This window comes from Coffea arabica, chromosome 9c, assembly GCF_036785885.1.
Source record: "Coffea arabica cultivar ET-39 chromosome 9c, Coffea Arabica ET-39 HiFi, whole genome shotgun sequence".
Lineage (NCBI taxonomy): Eukaryota > Viridiplantae > Streptophyta > Magnoliopsida > Gentianales > Rubiaceae > Coffea > Coffea arabica.
In genome coordinates, this window is record NC_092326.1 from 35,405,350 (window position 1) to 35,424,448 (window position 19,099).

General features: G+C 40.5%; 2 protein-coding genes across 2 annotated transcripts; both read right to left on the bottom strand.

The window, feature by feature from the left end:
* Positions 1–326: 326 nt before the first annotated feature.
* LOC113708204 (uncharacterized) lies at positions 327–6,277 on the bottom strand. Its single transcript, XM_072064629.1, has 5 exons — positions 6,201–6,277; positions 4,172–5,212; positions 3,312–4,038; positions 1,971–3,182; positions 327–1,850 (listed from the first exon to the last, which is right to left on the bottom strand). The coding sequence occupies exons 1-5, from the start codon at positions 6,275–6,277 to the stop codon at positions 327–329; spliced, it is 4,581 nt and encodes a 1,526-aa protein (XP_071920730.1).
* Positions 6,278–15,209: 8,932 nt separating this feature from the next.
* Positions 15,210–17,494, bottom strand: LOC113707695 (patellin-4-like). The gene is made up of 5 exons (XM_027229981.2): positions 17,365–17,494; positions 16,222–17,260; positions 15,975–16,099; positions 15,740–15,884; positions 15,210–15,638 (listed from the first exon to the last, which is right to left on the bottom strand). Exons 2-5 carry the CDS (start codon positions 17,248–17,250, stop codon positions 15,384–15,386), a joined length of 1,554 nt encoding a protein of 517 aa, XP_027085782.2. The 5' UTR covers positions 17,251–17,260; positions 17,365–17,494; the 3' UTR covers positions 15,210–15,383.
* Between the last annotated feature and the right edge of the window lie 1,605 nt (positions 17,495–19,099).

Genomic DNA, 19,099 nt, shown 5'->3' on the forward strand with positions numbered 1-19,099 from the left:
ACAATATCCATTTTGGCTAGACTCAATAACACGGTACGGTCCCTCCCACTTGGGGGTTAGTTTACCCAGAGGTTCAACTCGGCTAACCGAGTTTTTTCGGGGCACAAGGTCTCCCGGACTGAACCGCAAGTGTTTGACCTGGGCATCGTAGTAGTCAGTTAAGATATTTTTGTACAACGCGACCTTGGCTGCGGCCATATCGCGCTTCTCCTCGGCGAGGTCGAGGTCAACCCGCCTTTCTTCTTCATTTACTTCAGCGGCATACGCGGCCATACGTGGACTTGGGGTGATGAACTCGGCGGGGACAACCGCTTCGGACCCATAAGTTAAGGAAAACGGGGTCTCTTGGGTTGCTGACCTCGGGACCACAACACACTGGGAAGTTCTTCTATCCATGACGATCCAGCCCGGTGGAGTCTGGTTTTGAGACCATGGAGGAGAGTACGGTTGAAATTTTCGGCCTGCCTGTTGGCTTGAGGGTGTCCATCCGAGGTGAAGTGCTGCTTGATCCCCAGGTTTTCGCACCATGCCTTGAAAGGATTATCCGCGAACTGCTTGCCATTATCCGAGATGACCACCCGGGGCAGACCGAAGCGACAAACCACGTTCTTCCAAAAGAATTTTTGAACAGCGGCCCCAGTGATGCTTCTCAGAGGCTCGGCCTCAACCCATTTGGTGAAGTAGTCTACTGCTACCACCACATAGGCATAATTTCCTGGAGCTCTTGGAAATGGGCCGATTATGTCAGTTTCCAACTGGTCGAATGGCCATGGCGAAGTGATGGGGATCATAAGATTAGTCGGTTGGTGGTGCTCAGGAGCATGGTGCTGACAAGAAGGGCAACAGAGTACCATGACCTGGGCATCTACCCTCATGGTGGGCCAGAAGTATCCGAGCAGCAAGGCTTTCTTCACGAGCATCCTGAAGCCGACGTGGGCACCACAAAATCCCTCATGAATGTCTTGAAGGACTCCCTTGCCTTCTTCCGGGGTGATACACCGCAGCCAGGGGTCGAGGTAAGACCTCTTGTATAGAAGGCCTTGTCGGAGGGTGTACCGAGCTGCTTTTCGTTGAAGCTTCCGTGCTTCAGCTCGGTCTTCTGGAAGCTCACCCTGACTGAGAAATCGAGTCAAAGGTCCCATCCAAGTGTCCCCGGGGTAAATAGGGTATACAACATCTCCTTCGTACCCCGGCTCGGCTAGAACTTCCACGAGAACCGTCTTGTTCAGGTCGGCAAAAGAAATAAAAGCGAGCCGGGAGAGGGCATCAGCCCTCCGATTCTGTGACCGTGGTATCCTTTGGATTTCGAAAGACTCAAAGTGTGCCACCAGCTGGAGGACCTTAGAGAGGTAGCGATGCATCACCTCTTCCCTGGTCTCGTATTCACCTAGTATTTGGCACACGACGAGTTGAGAGTCACTATAGACCAAGATGTGTGCGGCCCCGAGCTTTCGAGCTAGTTGTAAGCCGGCAATGACAGCCTCGTATTCGGCTTCGTTGTTGGAGGCAGCGAAGTCAAACCTCAGGGCGTACGAGCACACATCTCCTTGGGGGTCTTCGAGGAGCAAGCCTGTTCCACTACCCTCACTGTTGGACGATCCATTCACGTGTAGAATCCATCGCTGGAGCCCAGCGATGGCCACTTCAGCTGTGACCGGGGTGGTAACTGGGATGGGTTCTTTCACCTCGTCAAAGGTGAGTTTGGCTAAAAAGTCCGCGAGAGCTTGGGCCTTGATTGCTGTGCGAGATTCATAAGAGAGGTCATACTCCCCCAGCTCAATGGCCCATTTGGTAAGACGTCCCGAAGCCTCAGGTCGTGTCAAGATCTGCCGGAGTGGTTGATCAGTCCTCTAACAGATGTGGTGAGCTAGGAAATAGGGCTTGAGTCTGCGGGCTGCATGGTTCAGGGCCAGCATAAGTTTCTCCGCTTGTGTGTACCTTGTCTCGGGACCTCGGAGAACTCGACTAACGTAGTAGACGGGCATTTGGACTCCTTCCACCCTTATCAGCACGGCACTCACGGCTTCGACCGCAGCAGAAAGGTATAAGATCATCTTGTCCCCTGGACGAGGTGAGGTGAGCGTGGGAAGGTAGTGAAGGTAATCCTTCAGCTGCTCAAACGCCTGTTGACACTCTTCAGTCCAGGAGAAGTGGTCAGCTTTCTTCAATACTTTGAAAAATGGCAGGGCTTTGGAGGCTGACTGCGATAGGAACCGGTTCAGAGCGGCCAACCGCCCCGTCAACCTCTGGACATCGCGGACGCACCGAGGTGGAGACATCTCCTGGATGGCTCGCACCTTATCCGGATTCGCTTCTATACCTCGCCTTGAGACGAGGTAGCCTAAAAATTTTCCCGAGGTGACCCCAAAGACGCATTTCTTGGGGTTCAGCATCATTCGCGTCTTCCGGAGAATATCAAGGACCTCTTTCAGGTCGGCCAGAAAAGCGGAGATCGTCTGGCTTTTGAGGAGGATGTCATCTACATAGGCCTCAACATTCCGGCCGATCTGAGACTTGAATGCTTGGTTGACCAAGCGTTGGTAAGTGGCTCCGGCATTCTTCAGCCCGAATGGCATGGTAGAGTAACAGTACGTGCCGCGGTCAGTGTAGAAGGCCGTCTTCTCCTGGTCTTCCTGACTCATACCAATTTGGTGATAACGTTTGAATGCATCCAGGAAACAGAGGATCTCGTATCCCATTGCCGAGTCTACCAAGGTATCAACTTTGGGCAATGGGTAACAGTCCTTGGGGCAGGCTTTGTTGAGTTCGGTGAAGTCGACGCACATTCTCCAAGTCCCCGTATCCTTCTTGACCATGACCGGGTTGGACACCCAAGTTGGGTATTGAACTTCCCGGATTATTTTAGCGGGTAAGAGCTTGTCCACTTCCTCACCGACAGCTCGGCTGCGCTCAGGGCCGAGGTGCTTTCTCTTCTGTTTGACCGGACGGACTTGGGGGTCGACGTTCAGCTCATGCATCATGAGGTGGTGCGGGACTCCTTGGACCTCTTCGGCGGCCCAAGCAAAGACGTCCCGGTAATCTCTGAGGAGGTCCACCATACCTCTTCGGACAGGACCGGGCAATCGGGTACCAACGCGAACTGTCTGATCAGGTTTCGTGGGGTCCAGGGGAAGCTCTTCCACCTCATCCCCAGTCTCCAACCTCGAGACCTTCTCAGCTCGCTGAGGATCGATGCTATCTATTGAGAGGATATTTGACCTCTTCTCGGGCCTCGTTCCGGAGATTGATGGGGAGGCCGGTTATAGAGTGGCGAGGTAACACTCCCGGGCAGCGCAGACGTCGCTACTGACCTCGGCCACTCCTGCGGGGGTAGGAAAATTAAAGTTTAAGTGGTAGGTGGAGTACACCACCCGCAGAGCATTGAGTGTAGGCCGTCCCAGAAGTAGGTTGTATGGTGAGTCAGCCTTAACTACCACGAAGTTGACGGGAATGGTTCTGCAGCGGGGGTGACGCCCTACGGTCACTGTCAAAGCCACCATCCCTTCGGGATGCACGACATGTCCCCCGAACCCTACAAGAGGGGTTCTCACCGGGGTCATGCACTCCCTGGCCAGTTGAAAGCTCTCAAAGATGCGGAGGTACATGATGTCAACTGAACTTCCCGGGTCTATGTAGACCTTTTTCACAATGTAGTTATTGGTGAGGACCTCAATCACCAAACCTTCATGACTGCTGGAGGCAGTTGGGACAGGATCACTGGGCCCGTAGGTGATCACCTCGGATAGGCGAGAACTCGACTCGGCCTGATCCGGATTGGCTTGTCTATAGGTTCTCTTCCGGGAGTTCTGACTATCCCCTCCCGTCGGACCTCCGGCAATGGTGTTAATGACTCCGGCAATATTTGGCCCATATCCCAACTCATGTCCTGAATATCCGTCTGGGGGGCCTTTTCGTCTCCCTGGGATCCTCAGGAGGTCGGCAGCTGCTTCTGGAGGTCTGCCGCTCATCTCGGCATCGATCACCTCGTTTGTCTCGCCGGTTTTCATCTCGTTGGTGGCCTCCAGCTCGGCGGATGAACTGTTTTAAGTGCCCCTGTCTAATGAGGTTCTCGATCTCCCTCTTGAGATCGTTGCAGTCCTCAGTCTCGTGACCGATGTCACGGTGATATAAGCAGTAGAGGTTCGAGTTCCTCTTGTCTTTGCTTCCATACATCCTCGGTGGGGCTTTTTCGAGGTTGTTTTGTTCCATCACGGACAACACCTGAGACCGGGAAGTGTTCAAAGGAGTCAACTCGGAGTCGGGAATGGGTGACCTCCCCTTGGATATCCTGTCGAACACGCTTCGGCGGTCCCGGCCAGGACTTCGGAAGCCACTTCCTGTTCCCACTTCAGTTCGGCTGGCGTCTTTTCCCTTTCGGGGATCAGCCCTTGGACGGGTGGCTTGGACCTCTTTCTTCATGCGGTGGAGGTTTTCGGCCTGTATGCCCTTTTCGACCTTCAACCACAATTCATGCAGTGTGCGGGAGTATTTCTTATGGATCCCCGTATTGAACTCCCCGGCAACGAGTCCATGGGTAAAGGCAGCGAGAGTTACCTGCTCATTGGGGTCAGGTATCTGAACGCTTTCCTCATGGAACCTCCGGACGTACGATCGAAGTGACTCTCCCGGATTCTGCTGCACAGTGAGCAGGTAAGCCGAGGTCTTGGTCGTAGGTCGGGAGGAGACAAACCGGTGGAGAAACTTCTCCACTAATTCACCCAGGGTCGAGATGCTCTTAGGTTCTAGAGCCCAGAACCATTTTCGAGCAGTTCCTCGGAGGAATACTGGAAAGACTCGGCATATGACAGGGTCTGGGATGCAGTATAGGCGGAAGGCCGAGATGAAGGCATGGATGTGGTTTTCGGGATCACCTCCGCCATCATAAGATTGTACTGCGGGGAGCTTAAAATTGGGAGGAAGCCTTTCCTCGTTTATATCATCTGTAAACGGTGGAGCCCTCATGCAGTCCACCCCGGGTATTCCCAAGGGTCGAGGTTCTTCCTCGAGTCGTCGCCCCAAGAGCCCTCGAGAAAACGCCTTGGTCAGGGAGGCTACCTTAGAGGTGGCCTTAGAAAATGCTCGCTTTGAGGCACTTCGGCTTAAGCGCCTCCCATCTGACTCTTCTTCAGATGAATCCTCAGGAGACCCATCTGACTTCCTTTTAGAGGACTCGGCCTTTTGTTTGCCTTGCCTCTTAAGGTATCTCCCAACTCTTCAAAGATGTTGGGGTTCTCAGTTACAAACTCGGCCATACGAGTTATGGCTTCTTCGTTTGCGGGCTGAGTCTTCGGGGACTCCTGCCCTTCAGAAATATTTTCTGGTTGAGCTGCATTGCTTTGCTCAGCCTCTATAGTGAGAGCTTTTCTGCTCCTAGAACGCGCAGGCTTCATTTTCTAATGTCTTTGCGTTCCCACAGACGGCGCCAATTGAAGAGGTGATTTTCGACCCGCAGGAGTGAGTCACCTCAACTGGAGGAATATCTTTACCTTGGGCAACTCTCTTGGACGAAGTCACCTGCTTGGATAAGAAAAGGGGCTGGATCCCCGGGTATAACTCCGAAGCTTAAGTCAGTTCGGATATAGAGAAGTAAGAAAGTAATGAGTGGAGATAGCGTTCTACCAGAAATTGGTCATCCCCCCCTTTCAGTAGAAGTGTCGTGTATTTATAGGGGACCGATAGGAGAGAGGAGATGTTTGCACGGGTCCCTAAAGATCTGAGATAGTCAGTAGATCAGGGGGACTTGACCGGTCTCTATAAAGAGACGTGATGGGACATTCTGTCAGATTCAGGCGGCGAGTCAGAGCAGCCTTTGCTCAGGTGTCAGAGATCACATCTCCCCTTTCCGTAGTTGTCATTCAATGTCCACCTCGGTGTTACGACCTGACATCGTAGCCGAGGTGGTAGACAAGCCGCGATCGCCTTCAGGGATGATGGCCGAGGTGGCACTTCAAGAAATGGTGGGGGACTAGGCCTCGGACGATCCGAGCCTAAATGGCCCTCCTCACAAGTTGCTTTTGTCAATTCCATCTCTGAGAAGCTTTCTTGCATCAAGGAAAGGAGCTGATCGACTCCACCACGGAATAAAAAAGTAAAAGAAACTAGAATGATTTTCTTCCCGTTTTCGGCAGAAGTGAAACTTGTTACGAAGGGTCTAATTACTAAATTCTCATCAATCTTGTCCGCAGTGAGCTGCCACTTACATATTAGCCAGCCTAATGATAAGTGGGCATATGAGAAATGAGGAAAGAGAAAGCAATGAACCATATGAAGTCGCCATCTCTTTTGCCTGAGCTTTCTTTGCTTTGGTCGAATTGAAACCGATTTAAATGCTATTTATAGATTCTCTATGCGAGCTTTCCATAGATCGGCATATTGTGAAGATTATACTGGATATTTTTGGTCGAACAGTCTCAAGTGGAAATTCCAGCTTCTACCCTGACGTGAACATATCTACCATATGAGAAGGACGGGCCGTACATTGACATCAAGATTCGTCTCTCTGGTGCTCAAATTGCACTAGTTTAATGAGGACCCAAGTTTTAATCTTTTGAAAAAAGAATGTAGTTAAATTGTGAAAGTACTTATATGTAAGAGAACAACAAATTTGAGTGTGCATTTCCCAATGGATTACTTGTATAGTAACATATAGCCTTTGAACAGACACTAATGAAAGGATTTATTCTACTGTTTTGTACTGCTTAACTCGACAACATTTTTATTTTGCACCCTAAATTCTGAACTTATACAATATTTTTATTTGTACCTCAAATTTTAGTTTTGAATATTTTATACTCTAATCTCTTACGTGGGTTCCATTTAAGTCAAATTGATAACACCGTTAGTAAAATTAATTAAGGGAATAAATAATCCTGCACACTATGCATTCCTCAAACACTCTACTAGGTGATTGTGTATTGCCATCATCTCACAATCCTTTTCAATCATGCCAAAAAAAAAAGAAAAAAAACACGTTGTGTGTGCGATCCTCTATTCTGCAATTTTGTTAATGTAATTATTGATCGCAATTAAGTAGAACGAACTTGAAAAATTATGACACAAAGCATTCAAAATTGATGAGGGTGCACAATGGAATTAGTTCTTTAAAAATAATAATTAATTGGTGACACAAGTGCCTCTTACGTGGTGTACTTGACCAAAAATAACACCCTCTAGAAGTATACGGTATCATAGTGAGTTCTACTAACTTGCCAATGCACCCTTCGAATATGATTGAAAATTCATGCTACATCGGTGCTGATTGTTGAATATTTGCTTTCCTATAATATGGCTAGTAGAAGGCACCATTAGGATTTGATTGGAGAAGGAAAGAATTGAAAGATAATGACAGAGTAGAAAATTCATTATCTGCTTTAAACGGCTATGGAATGACAAGAAAGGAGAAACTATATATAATTATAACGGGTGGTCATTGGACATTCGTTAAAATATATTTCAGGTATTATATTTTTTAAACGGTCTGTCTAACGAATACTCTATGTTCATTCGCTACAATTGTATATAGTTTCTCTTTTATTGTCATTCTCTAGCAGATAATGAATCTTCTACATTAGTTTTGACCATTAAGTGGGATAAAATTCATATTTTAAGGCATAAAGTATCTAAATTTGAGGATAAACTGTTCAAATCTGAAATTCAACAACTAAAGTGGGGATATGTCTATAGTTTAATGGTCCAAAGTCAATTTAGCCCAAAATATATGAAGGATCAAGTAAATTTAAACTGTATTTAAAAATGTCTTTAGAGTCGAACAAATGATATAACTTCTGAATAGTTAAAATGACTTGCTGTATCCAAAACCAAAATTAAAAACAATAACTGCCAGCATGTTGCATTATAACCAAAAAAAAAAAAGAATTAATGATACACATCTTAAAAAAAAAAAAAAAGATCTTTGAGCATAACGAAATTTTGTTTTTTGTAGAACAATAAGTACTTATGATTATAAATAAAATTAGTTTATTGTACGGTATTAATTTTTCCCTTTTTTATAAATAGCACTTTAATAGCAAGAGAAATAGATTTACAATGAAAACAAGAGATAAAAATCGAAAGATGAAAGAAACTTAGCTAAATGATCTTATTTGAAAAAAAAAATGAGCGTGAGATTCAAAAAGCAATGAGACAAAAGAGGAATTTGAATCTAAAACTTCTAGTAGGTTTCAATATTAACTATTAGGCCAAATTAATCTTTCGCACTGAGCTAAATGATATCAAAAATTTGATTGTGATTTTGGTTGCCTTGTGGTATATTTTTGAAGTGTTTTTGGAGTGCTTTTACTGTGGTTTCAATGGGTTTTTTTTTGGGTGTTTATATATAGATGCATTTTTTTTGAAAGATTATATATGCGTAGTTATATACACATTTTGGGGGAAAAAGAACATCAATCCACGTACCCTATATAGTGTATCTTATTTATTTGCATAAGAACATACTTTCACAGGTGTCATTTCAGCACAAGGCATATATATAAACACCACAATCGCATAGAATCAGGCCACTAGTAAAGACTTAGAGAAAATAAAAAATGAGGACTAAATGAAAATGTAGGTCAAAGTCGATTTTTTTATGTCAAAGTCAATGATCAATACCTAATTATGCAGACCTGTACATCAAATCATTTCTTATGATTCAAGGTATCTAATAGCTGTAGACACCAAATTTTATCATTTTATTCATATTTTTATTTATTTTATTTTTAATTTATTTTGTTTCATTTTTTATATTTCTTGAGGAAAATCATTTTAGAAAATCAAAAAAAAAAGAAGAGAAATGGAAAGAAGAGAAAAAGCAGAAAAGAAAAGAAACAAAGAACCAAAATCACTTTTGTGTAAAAAAAAAAAAAAAAAAGAGGGTGAGGCCACGCGCGCGTGCAATCGCGCCATCCTTCTCCATGGCTTCTGGTACGAAGCCATGGACAGTACAGAAGCGGAAATTGCTGCTGGCCACTTCTTCCATTTTCAGTCATTTTTGTTGCATTTTTTTTCTGCCCCAAGCATTTCAGTACAATGATAGCTCATCTCAGTGGGAATCATCAGGAAGCATCTAGAAAAATAGATCAAACGGCTCCAAAAATGAACCTCAAAAACCCAACTTAATCTCAGCCTTCATTCTAATTTGATCCATTTGACTCCATATAAAAGCAAGAGAATGGCTGGAAAAGAAAAAGGACAAGAGGAAAAACAAAGGGGGCGGCGGAGCAAGAAAGAAAAGGAGAGAAAACAAGAAGAAAAGAGAGAGAAAGGGGATCAGAAAATTTAAAAAAATAAAAAAATAAAAAAACAACTAGGTGACCAGGCTGACGGATCAGCCTGGTTTCTCGTCAAATTCCGGCTTCAATGTCTATCTTTTGAGGATTCTCTTGCTTTCTACACCTTCTCCAGTCATAGTAGAGGAACTTTAGTGTTGAGTGGTTTCCATAAAAATGGCAACAGGACCTTCAAATCCAAGCTTGAACTTGCTGCCATCGCAGCTCTTGAACGTTCGTCGACGAAAGTTATCTTCCATTGTTTCAGCATCCGGATCCCTTTTCCTTGAAATTTATTGCACTCTTTCGACTTCCATAAGCCTCAGAGGTAACCTTCACTCATTTTTCTCTCTTTTCTCCAACTCGTTTGCAAGTAAAATTTCAGAAATCCTGCTCTCTTTGGTTCATGATGCATGATCTTGTGCTTGTGCTTGGAACTAGGAGTCTTGTGTTTAGTTGTTGCGATTTTGGGTTGAGCGAATTGCGCGAAATGTCACTAAACTATTTCAAAGTGCCGGTTCTGGTCACTAAATTTTTTTATTAGCGCGAAATGTCACTGAACTAGTAAATCTATACCGTTTTGGTCACTCCGTGTATTTGTGCCGTTGGGAGAGACGGAAATTAACTTTTTGAGGGGCAATTTCGTCTACACAATAGTTAAAAAATTTATGAGAAAAAGGTTTTGAATGATTTGAGATCGAAGCTGGAAGAAACCATTTTGGGGAACAAGCTCTATAAGAAAGAAGTGGCTAAAGAGGCTCCAAAGGAGTCACCAGAAAAGGAAGGTGAAATGAAGAATACAAGAAGTAGATGGCCTTTATGTTTTCTGCACAGCGTTCAAATGCCTCAAGTTTTGGTGCATAGGCAGTAGCAGACAAATCCTAGACCATGAGTCGTCTTGCTTTATGTGAAAATTGCCCCTTCAAATCTCTATTCAGTTTCTCAGCCAGATAGCATAGGCAGTAACCATGATAGTAGGCTTCACCAAATATATCGCGTAATGACTCTCTTATTCCTTTCTGGGAATCAGCAATAAATGTGATTTGCCTGGATGTTGAGACAGCAGACTTGAGTTCTGACAGAAACCAATGCCAATTTTCGTCAGTCTCTTCATCAACAACAGCAAAGGCTACTAGAAAGACACTATTATTCTCATCTGCAAATGTTGCAGCCAACAATGTGCCTTGATACTTTGAGTACAGAAGAGTGCTGTCAAGAAAAATAAGAGGCCGACAACCTTGCTGAAAACCAGATATTGATGCATGAAACGAGACAAAGAGCTTGTGGAAGCTGGAGTCCTCCTTTGTCGCGAATGTAGCAATACTACCTGGATTTGTTTCCATTGTCTTTTGACAGAGGAAGGGTAGTTGGCAGTAGGCCTCTTTATAAGATCCCTGAAGCTGCTCACGGGCAATCTCCTTGGCACGCCATGCCTGCAAATCTAAATTGTGGCCGAGAGCGCATGGTTTCAGGATTAAGTATCAGCCACGAGGGCAATTGAATCAGGACAAGCCCTTGGGTAAATTTCGTGACACGTGGACGGTCCAAAGCTGAGAGTATACACTTGGATTCCGATAATCCAAAGCTGAGAGTATACGTGGATGAAACTTCTCTGAGATGGGAGATTTTCTCATTACCTAATCTTTGAAATCTTGAGGAAAAAAACCAATTCTTGAACCCTCATTCTTCAAAATCAGTAAGATGTTTGCACCAGCTTCCTTGAAGAGAGACCTTGCACCCCCATTCTTCAAGATCTGAGCAAATGCATCTAGGGAGCTTTTGTACTTCCGCATAGAAGCAGATTCCAAAGTTAAACTTCAAATCCACCATGTTAAACCCTTAAACAAGAAAAAGGGTTTTCTTCTTTTCTGCATAATGGGATAAAAATTATTTCCCAAGAAGCAATTAGGTTGAATAAGTTCTGGTGTATGACAAAAGGGAAAATAAAGACAAGAGGAAGGCAATCCCCTTCCCAAATGTTAAAAAGGGGAAAAAAAGGAAAAGGCATCAAGAGTATCTAAAATCTAAAAGAAGCCAGTCCCCACATCCTAGATCCCAATTTCCAATTTTTACCGTTTGGAGCTGGTGCTCTGTGGTTTTGTTACAAATGGTGAAAGAATACAGAAATCAAGACTGGGTAGTGGGTAACTAAAAGAGGCAGAGAGTCAGAGACCAATTTCCAATTGAGAAATAGTGCCTGCATTTTTTGGTTGAAGTTTGATGGTGCCGCCATTCAGATCAGCCATCTCCTTTATGTCTTTGCCGGATACGGAACCATTGATTATGTAAAAGCTTCAAGGAAAAGGCTGTGCAGACAAATTTGCCCCTCAAAAAGTTGATTTCCGTCTCTCCTAACGGCACAAATACACGGAGTGACCAAAACGGTATAGATTTACTAGTTCAGTGACATTTCGCGCTAATAAAAAAGTTTAGTGACCAGAACCGGCACTTTGAAATAGTTTAGTGACATTTTGCGCAATTCGCTCTTTTGGGTTTAATCGTGGTGTTACATAGAAAAAGGTTTCATTTTTCCTTTTCACGTAAGATTAAGTGATGGTTTTGATGATTGTGTTCGGTCCGAAGTGTTCCTGTTATTTCTTGTAGCAGCAAAATGGTAAGCCGCAGAAGGCTGTCTTCGAAGCTTGCATGAAGAATTTTCAATCTGACCCTTTAACTTTTACCTAATCACACTGTGGCCCAAAATCTGGAAAAATCGAACTAATTTCGCCTTTTAAGTTTAATCCTCCGTTTGCATATTTTATGTGACTTTTTTGGATAGATTAATTCTGGGATTTAATGCATAATCAGAGCTTAGTAATTTTTAGTTGGGTTTTTATCTTGTTGGGTTTTTCATAAAATAAGATGAGGTTTGGTTTGGAATTGTTGGTTGGATTTGACAAATGGATGGATGACTTATTTTCTGGGTTGTTGACATGGGCTTGAGAGATAAAGACCATATGTTTTTAGTCGGGTTTTGCTTGGACTTAAAATAGGCTTGCCGGCATGTTTTCTTAGGGCTTTCGGTTCGGCTAGAGGGTTTCTTGCCCAAGGGAAATGATAAAGAATGGCCCGATGGCCTGTTTGGCTAAGAATCTGGTCACAGAATTTTCAAATCAGTCCCTATACCTTTAATTAATTATATTAAGACCCTAAAAACTTTGATTTCTTTCAATTAGTTTTCTAATTTAATTTCAAATAGGTCTCTAAACTTTATTTTTCTTTTCTTTTTGACCTCTAAACTTTATAATAATTACAAATTGACCCCTAAAACTGTCTTAAATTTTTTAATTAGGTCCCTACTCGTTTTAATTTTCTTGATTATAGGTTGTTTACTTTCATTTAAATGTTTTAATTGATCAATTTCATTTCTCTACATGTTATTGCTTTTATTTGTTAATTAAATTGGTGCCTTGATGATTTTTTGTTAATTTTGGAGTTAAATAGAGCAATCTAATCCCCCATTAGCTACTACTTCAAAGGGAGGTATTCTCTTGTGTTATCTTTATAAATCCTCCTATGTGCTACTATGTGATTTTACGTGTATAATTGCATGCTTTTTTGAATGTTTTTATTATTTCATTTATTTCCTTATTCACTTTATTTATTTTAATTTAATTTTGGTTATTTTAGAGGCCTTTAAATGCCAAATTGTAATAGTTAGGTTATTATTTTTCATTTTTTATCCCTTTAAATTGTAGTTAAGGCCTCCTAATATAATAGTTAGATCTTTATTCGCTTTTATTTGTTTGCATGCTTGTGTGCTTATGTATTTACTTGCTTTGCTAGGGTCTTTACATCTACATATTATGTTTATGTGCTATGTGCTATGTGCTATATGTGATTTATGTGTTTATTTGCTTTATTATGTTTTATATGATTTCCTTGATTATAATAAGTTCATGGCGTTACCACATTAGTCCAATGTTAGTTGTGGCTCCTTTTTTCAATGTCTCACTAGTCCAACGCTAGTGAGAACTTATAGATATGAGTTAGTCCAATGCTAGACCCTTAGTGACCATCCACGCGCTAGATCATATTTGTGTGACGATCACTATATTTTCATGCATATTTTCTACTTTCTAGGGTTTTTTCATTTTTGCATGACATTTCCCTTATATGTATATCCCTTATCCCATATTCCCCCTATATATATCCCTTATCCCTATTTGCGAAGCATGACATATAGAATTGCATTTCATTTAAGAAAATTAGGATTAGGTTAGGTCATTTACTTGACTAAATAGGAAATACCCCTCAAATACGGGATATGGACGAGTATGGCTCTCTGACCTTAGCACGTTCATATTCCCTCTATTAAAGGAAAAATTGAAGTCACGAGTGTTAGTTCCCTGCACCCATTATGATGCATTCCCTTAGGTCATCTATATTTATATATTATTATTATTTTCTTTCTTTTTTCGAGTCTCATTTTTTGCATATTCGTGACCTCTTCAAAGAGTCACTCTTGGGCATCATAATTAATGTGATTTGTACCAATTAATCTTTGAAGAGATATTCCGACCCCCTAATATCCTCTTAGATTTAGGTTTTGCATCTATATAGTGACATCCAAATGTGATAAATTTTTAAGATAAAATAAGAAATTTTTTAACTAAATCACGCAACTAGCCTTGGCTAGGTTGAAAGGGTGCTTTGGATTATTCTTGCCTTCCCTTTCTTCAAATGTGACTCCGACCCCTTTTCTCTTGATTTTTGCATATTTCGAGTCATTTAAAATGGGTTTTCTCTAATTTTTTTTAAAAATTCATTTTAGGTGATTTGATGCACTTTAACTCAATATCAAGTGGCGATTCCTATTTTTCATTAAAAACCTTTTTTAAACTATTATTTTTGAGTCAAAATCGTCGCACTTTTTAGTTCCATTTAGGCCCATTTCTTTATTCATTTTTCTAAAAATAAAACTCATTTTCACTCAAAATCAATCAAAAAATCATTTTTATGAACCTGTAATCGTGATATTATTATTTTTTTAAAAATGGGGCGCGACAATGGCATATTGATTTTGGGTCTAAATCCTTCCTAATTTGCTAACATTTTTCGATTGTCTAGAATTTAATTGACCAATAAAATTGATAGAGGCACTAATACTATAATTTTTGGAGAACTGGCGAGCTGAGACAGTATAATTGAATGGCCTAGATATCTTCTTATTATTATTATTTAAAATTACACACCATAACATTCAAGTCAGTCAAGGGGTTACTTGACCAAAAATATCACTTTAGAACTTAAAGTGATAGGGGCACTAAAACTTAAGGGCTAAAGTGATAACCACTTTCTTCTTTTACCTAAAGGACTTGCTGCAGCTCGAACCAATATTTGTCACCAAATTTCTTAACCTTCTTGAACGGCAAAATTATGATTCTCCATAAAATCGAACTCCATCAATTGCAAAAACATGTTTTCAGAATTTGGCTCCCTCAAGCCTGAAATATTTCATTTAAGCCAATCCAACCAAAATAATAATAATAATAATAGGGTTTTTTCCTAAGGTAAAAAAGGCCAATTGACAAAGATACTAACTAAAGAGTAAAGAGTCAAAAGATTTGGAAAGTCATTTTCCACCAAAAAATTTCTACATTTTTTCGTGAACACATTTTTCAATCATATTTTTATTTCATATATATCAAATTGCTACAATATATTTCTTTGAAAATTCCAAAAAAATTGCAATCCAAACAGGATCCTCATAATAAGTTATAGACTAATTTGTATGCCTGAGATAAAATTGAACAAGGAATTTACAGCCTATTGTTGTTTTTAAACGCAAATTTGATTGAAGTGATTTTTTTCTTTCCTGCGATTTTTTGCTTGTATATAACAAAGGCATTTGAACATGGGTAGCGCATTTGTTGTAACGAGTCATACTGCTATTTTTCCAACTCGCACACACACATATACGCACTCTTCAATAATAGAAGATAGGAAACAATATTGGCAACAATAATCATTCGACTCATTTTCACAACATTCTTGGATCCAACCCAAAAAATTTGCACAAGACAAAAGAATATGAATCCTAAACAAAACGAAAAAAATGTAATAACAAATCATTCTCCGGCTCAAATTATAGTATAAACTATAGAAGAAAGAGCTTTAGAAGCTGGATTTCTTGATCTTGCATCGATAGAATGCCTTCTTTTTCTTGCTTGAAGAATTCTGGATATTTAAGAGGATTTTCCCTGGTTCATGGTTCTTGAAAGTCTTGCGAATTGGTTCTTCATTTGAGGCCAGTTTCTTCTCCTTCTGTACGATAATGGTATACGAGTTCTCATCAGTTGGCACAAATTCTTCTTTGTAGTTCACCTCCCATCCTACAACTGTCAGATCCCAGACGAATGTGGTTCCAATCTGCCATTATTCAACCAGAACCAATTAGAAACGATCGCTTTCTTGAGAAATCCTAATCTAGTTATATAAAATCAAGATTGTTAAATCTGTTTTTTCAGTACCTCTGGTGCTGGAATTTCAACAATTTCAGTTGATCCACCCTTGATGACAATTTCTGATGCTTCACCATCAGTAATTGAGAACTCAAAATCAACATCCCTCTTCAGGCCACCATACTGAATAGGAATTTCCTGAATTGGAATATACCTGTGTTTCAAGTACAAAAATTTAGTCTCACTTTGTTTTCACTAATTTGATCAGGCCAGACTTGTTATTCTGAAACATAATGATACTTACTTCAGTAAGGTCTCAGTGACCTTAGCCGGGCGAGCGATAATGAACTTGCTCTTAGTTCTTTGAGTTAAAAATGGTGATAGCAGTGCATGGAAGGCATAGTACCAAAAGGGAACATTGATAAATATCTGCAGATTCGGAAGAAAATAAAAAGGTAAGAAATTCAAGAACCTAAGACAAACCAGATACAATCATACAAATGAACTAAATGAAGGCTGAAATTTGGAAAGAATGTGGAACAAGTCCTTACATTTTTGGCTGCAAATTCAGGATAGTTGTCTTGGAGAAGAGCAACAGCTTGTTTTGTAGCAACACGAACTTCCTTCCTGGATGGCCCGGGTGAGTTCTTGAGATCATTGATCTGAAGCAAGGAATTGACACCGCCAGGCTTGAAATCAAGCTTTTGAATTCCCTTCTCCATGAGCTGGACTCTCCATCTCAAGAACTGAGTCCGCTTCTCCTCAGTCCCAAAAGTCCTCTTGTAGAGCTCCGCATCATCCAAAACTCCAAAAATGTTGTAGCAGATGGGGCGGCCTTCACGATCAACCCCATTCATGTATGCAACAGATGCAAGATCAGCCCCTAAATCTTCATCCAAAACCAAATCAATGTTCAACTCTTTTCTCCATTGAAGAGTTTTCTTCAGCATCTCAAATGCCTCATTGACTTTGAAGTCCCTAGCCCTTAAAAATTTCAAGAGAACCACATCCGTTCCCTCATGCCCTATACTAGCCAAAAGGGGCACTCCCCAAATGGAGACATCCTTGTCAACCTCAACATCTACATCAGCCTTCTCACCCTCCTCAACATTCTTGTCATCACTCTTTTCTTCGGTATTTTCCTCAGTTTTCTTCTCTTCATCACCTTCCTTTTCCTCCTTTCCATCTTTCTTCTCTTCAACTTTTTCTTCACCTTCTTTTGCAGCCTCCTCTGTTTCTTCTTTCTTCACTTCACCTTCCTTTTTCGGTGACACCTTTGGAGCCTCTTTAGCCACTTCTTTCTTAAAGAGCTTGTTCCCCAGAATGGCTTCTTCCAGCTTCGACTTCAAATCATTCAAAGCCTTCTTCTCAAACTCTTTGAGATCAGAAGGAAAGTTACTTTCTTCCCTATAAGAAGAACTCTTCTCAACCATCTTCCCTTCTTTGCATTCTTCACCATCAATCACATCCTTCACTTGCTGCACTTTCTCCATCTCCTTTTCTTCATTCAAAACCTCTTGCTTTGTAACCGCCACTTCAACCACCACCTGTGTTGCCTCTGATTTCTCCTCAACAGTCATGGTAAAAAGCCTGAAATGAACGTAAAAACACCAACAAGTCAAAAAAAAAAAAATCCATTCAACAAATTAACCAATTACAAACCAAATACGTAAATTAAAGAAAGCCCAACTCACTTTTACTTCTGATATTGCTGTATTTCTATCACGAATCCTCCTCTTGCTTCTCCACTGCAGGTTCTTCTTTGGCCCTCTGAAGAGTTGAGAGAAGGAAATCAAGAATGGTTTGAGAGGAAGGGGAAGGGGGAGGGGGGGATGTAGCGGTTATATATTTTTTTGAAAAACTGGGTTGTAGGGCCCACAACGGTCAATTAAATTGCTGCCACCGCATGTTAAGAGCCGTTAGGATTCTTTTCCGGGGCTTGTGCTAGTCTGGACTCCAGCAAAATTTGGTTTGTCACAATCATTTTGGGCCCACACCTAATATTTTTTGAAAAACTAAAAACTGATTGAATTTGTTCCAATCAAATTTTGAAAAATCCATTAATTTCATTGAAAGATGTAGTACTAAATGTTGTCTTTTATTCCGGTCAATTAGAACAATTGTTCTTTGATTGACTGACCTCAATCATTTTCCTGCATGTGCTGCAGCTCATATTTAACTTTGGTGCATCTTAATACGTATTTTTTATTGATTACTCTATTTGCTTATATTTCTTTCCATAATAATGTATGGAAAATGTTTAGTAGATTGACGAATACATGAGAGAGATAAAAGATTAATAGATGGCCAAATATTCATGGTATAAGAAATTGGATTTTTCTAACGGGCACCTATTGACATATCTAAAATTTTCCTAACATATCATGTATATACATATACTAACAAATTTAGATTATATAAAAAAAAACAATTATTATCGTCAATTGCATTTATATACTTCTTTTTTATTTAATCTTACATATCATCTTTTTGTATTTATTTATTTTCCATAATTAATCTTACATTTTCAAAAATATGACGGCTGAAATATATCTTAACAAGACCCTAAGAAAAATTAACATGGATCCAACTTTGCAAAGTCTTGAGGCCTTGTTTCGATTACAATCATTCTCCAAAAAATTTCTAGTTTTTTCGTGAACATGTTTTTCAATCTTTTTTTACCTCGTATGCATCAAATCGTTATAACACATTTTTCTACCAAAAAAAAAACTTCAAAAATTAGCTACGATATCTTTTTACTTTTCTTGCTTTATATCTTTTTGCTTTTCTTTTCTTGGGCTTATACATTTTCTCAACTAAAGACAAATTATAATTTGTAGTACACAATTTGTGAAACCCTTAAGGGTCCACCTCCATGAAAGAGAGAGAAGACTTTGTCAAATTAACAACTGCATATATTTGGCAATGCCCAACAAATAGTGCTATAAAACTCACCAATTTTTGGAGTTTGTGAACTTGACAGAAACATATATTCTAGCATTTCTACTCCCAACAGCCATAATTTCCTGTCAGTTGTGCTTGCAAAAGAAACCATATCACTTTCTTTAGTTTCTTTCCAGAGGACCAGTTCATTGATTATTCACCTGAGGATATATTATTAATATTCTTATGTGGGTTCCAAATATATTATTCTGAGGTTATCATCTGAATATGGCTCTTGAATCCAATTTGTAGTTCTTATAAAGAGGTTTAAGAATTCTTGCCAAAATGTATATAAAGAGGTAAAGTGACTTTGATTATTGGAATTAGCTAATCTAGTGTCCACAAATCCAAACTAAAGCTCTCTTATTATTATTATTTTTTTTACTAAAACGAGGATTTATTTTTATAATATTGATACACAATAAAAAAAAATCAGAAATCAATTTGTGACTAATAATACCATCTTGTTGAATTTTGGAACTCTTT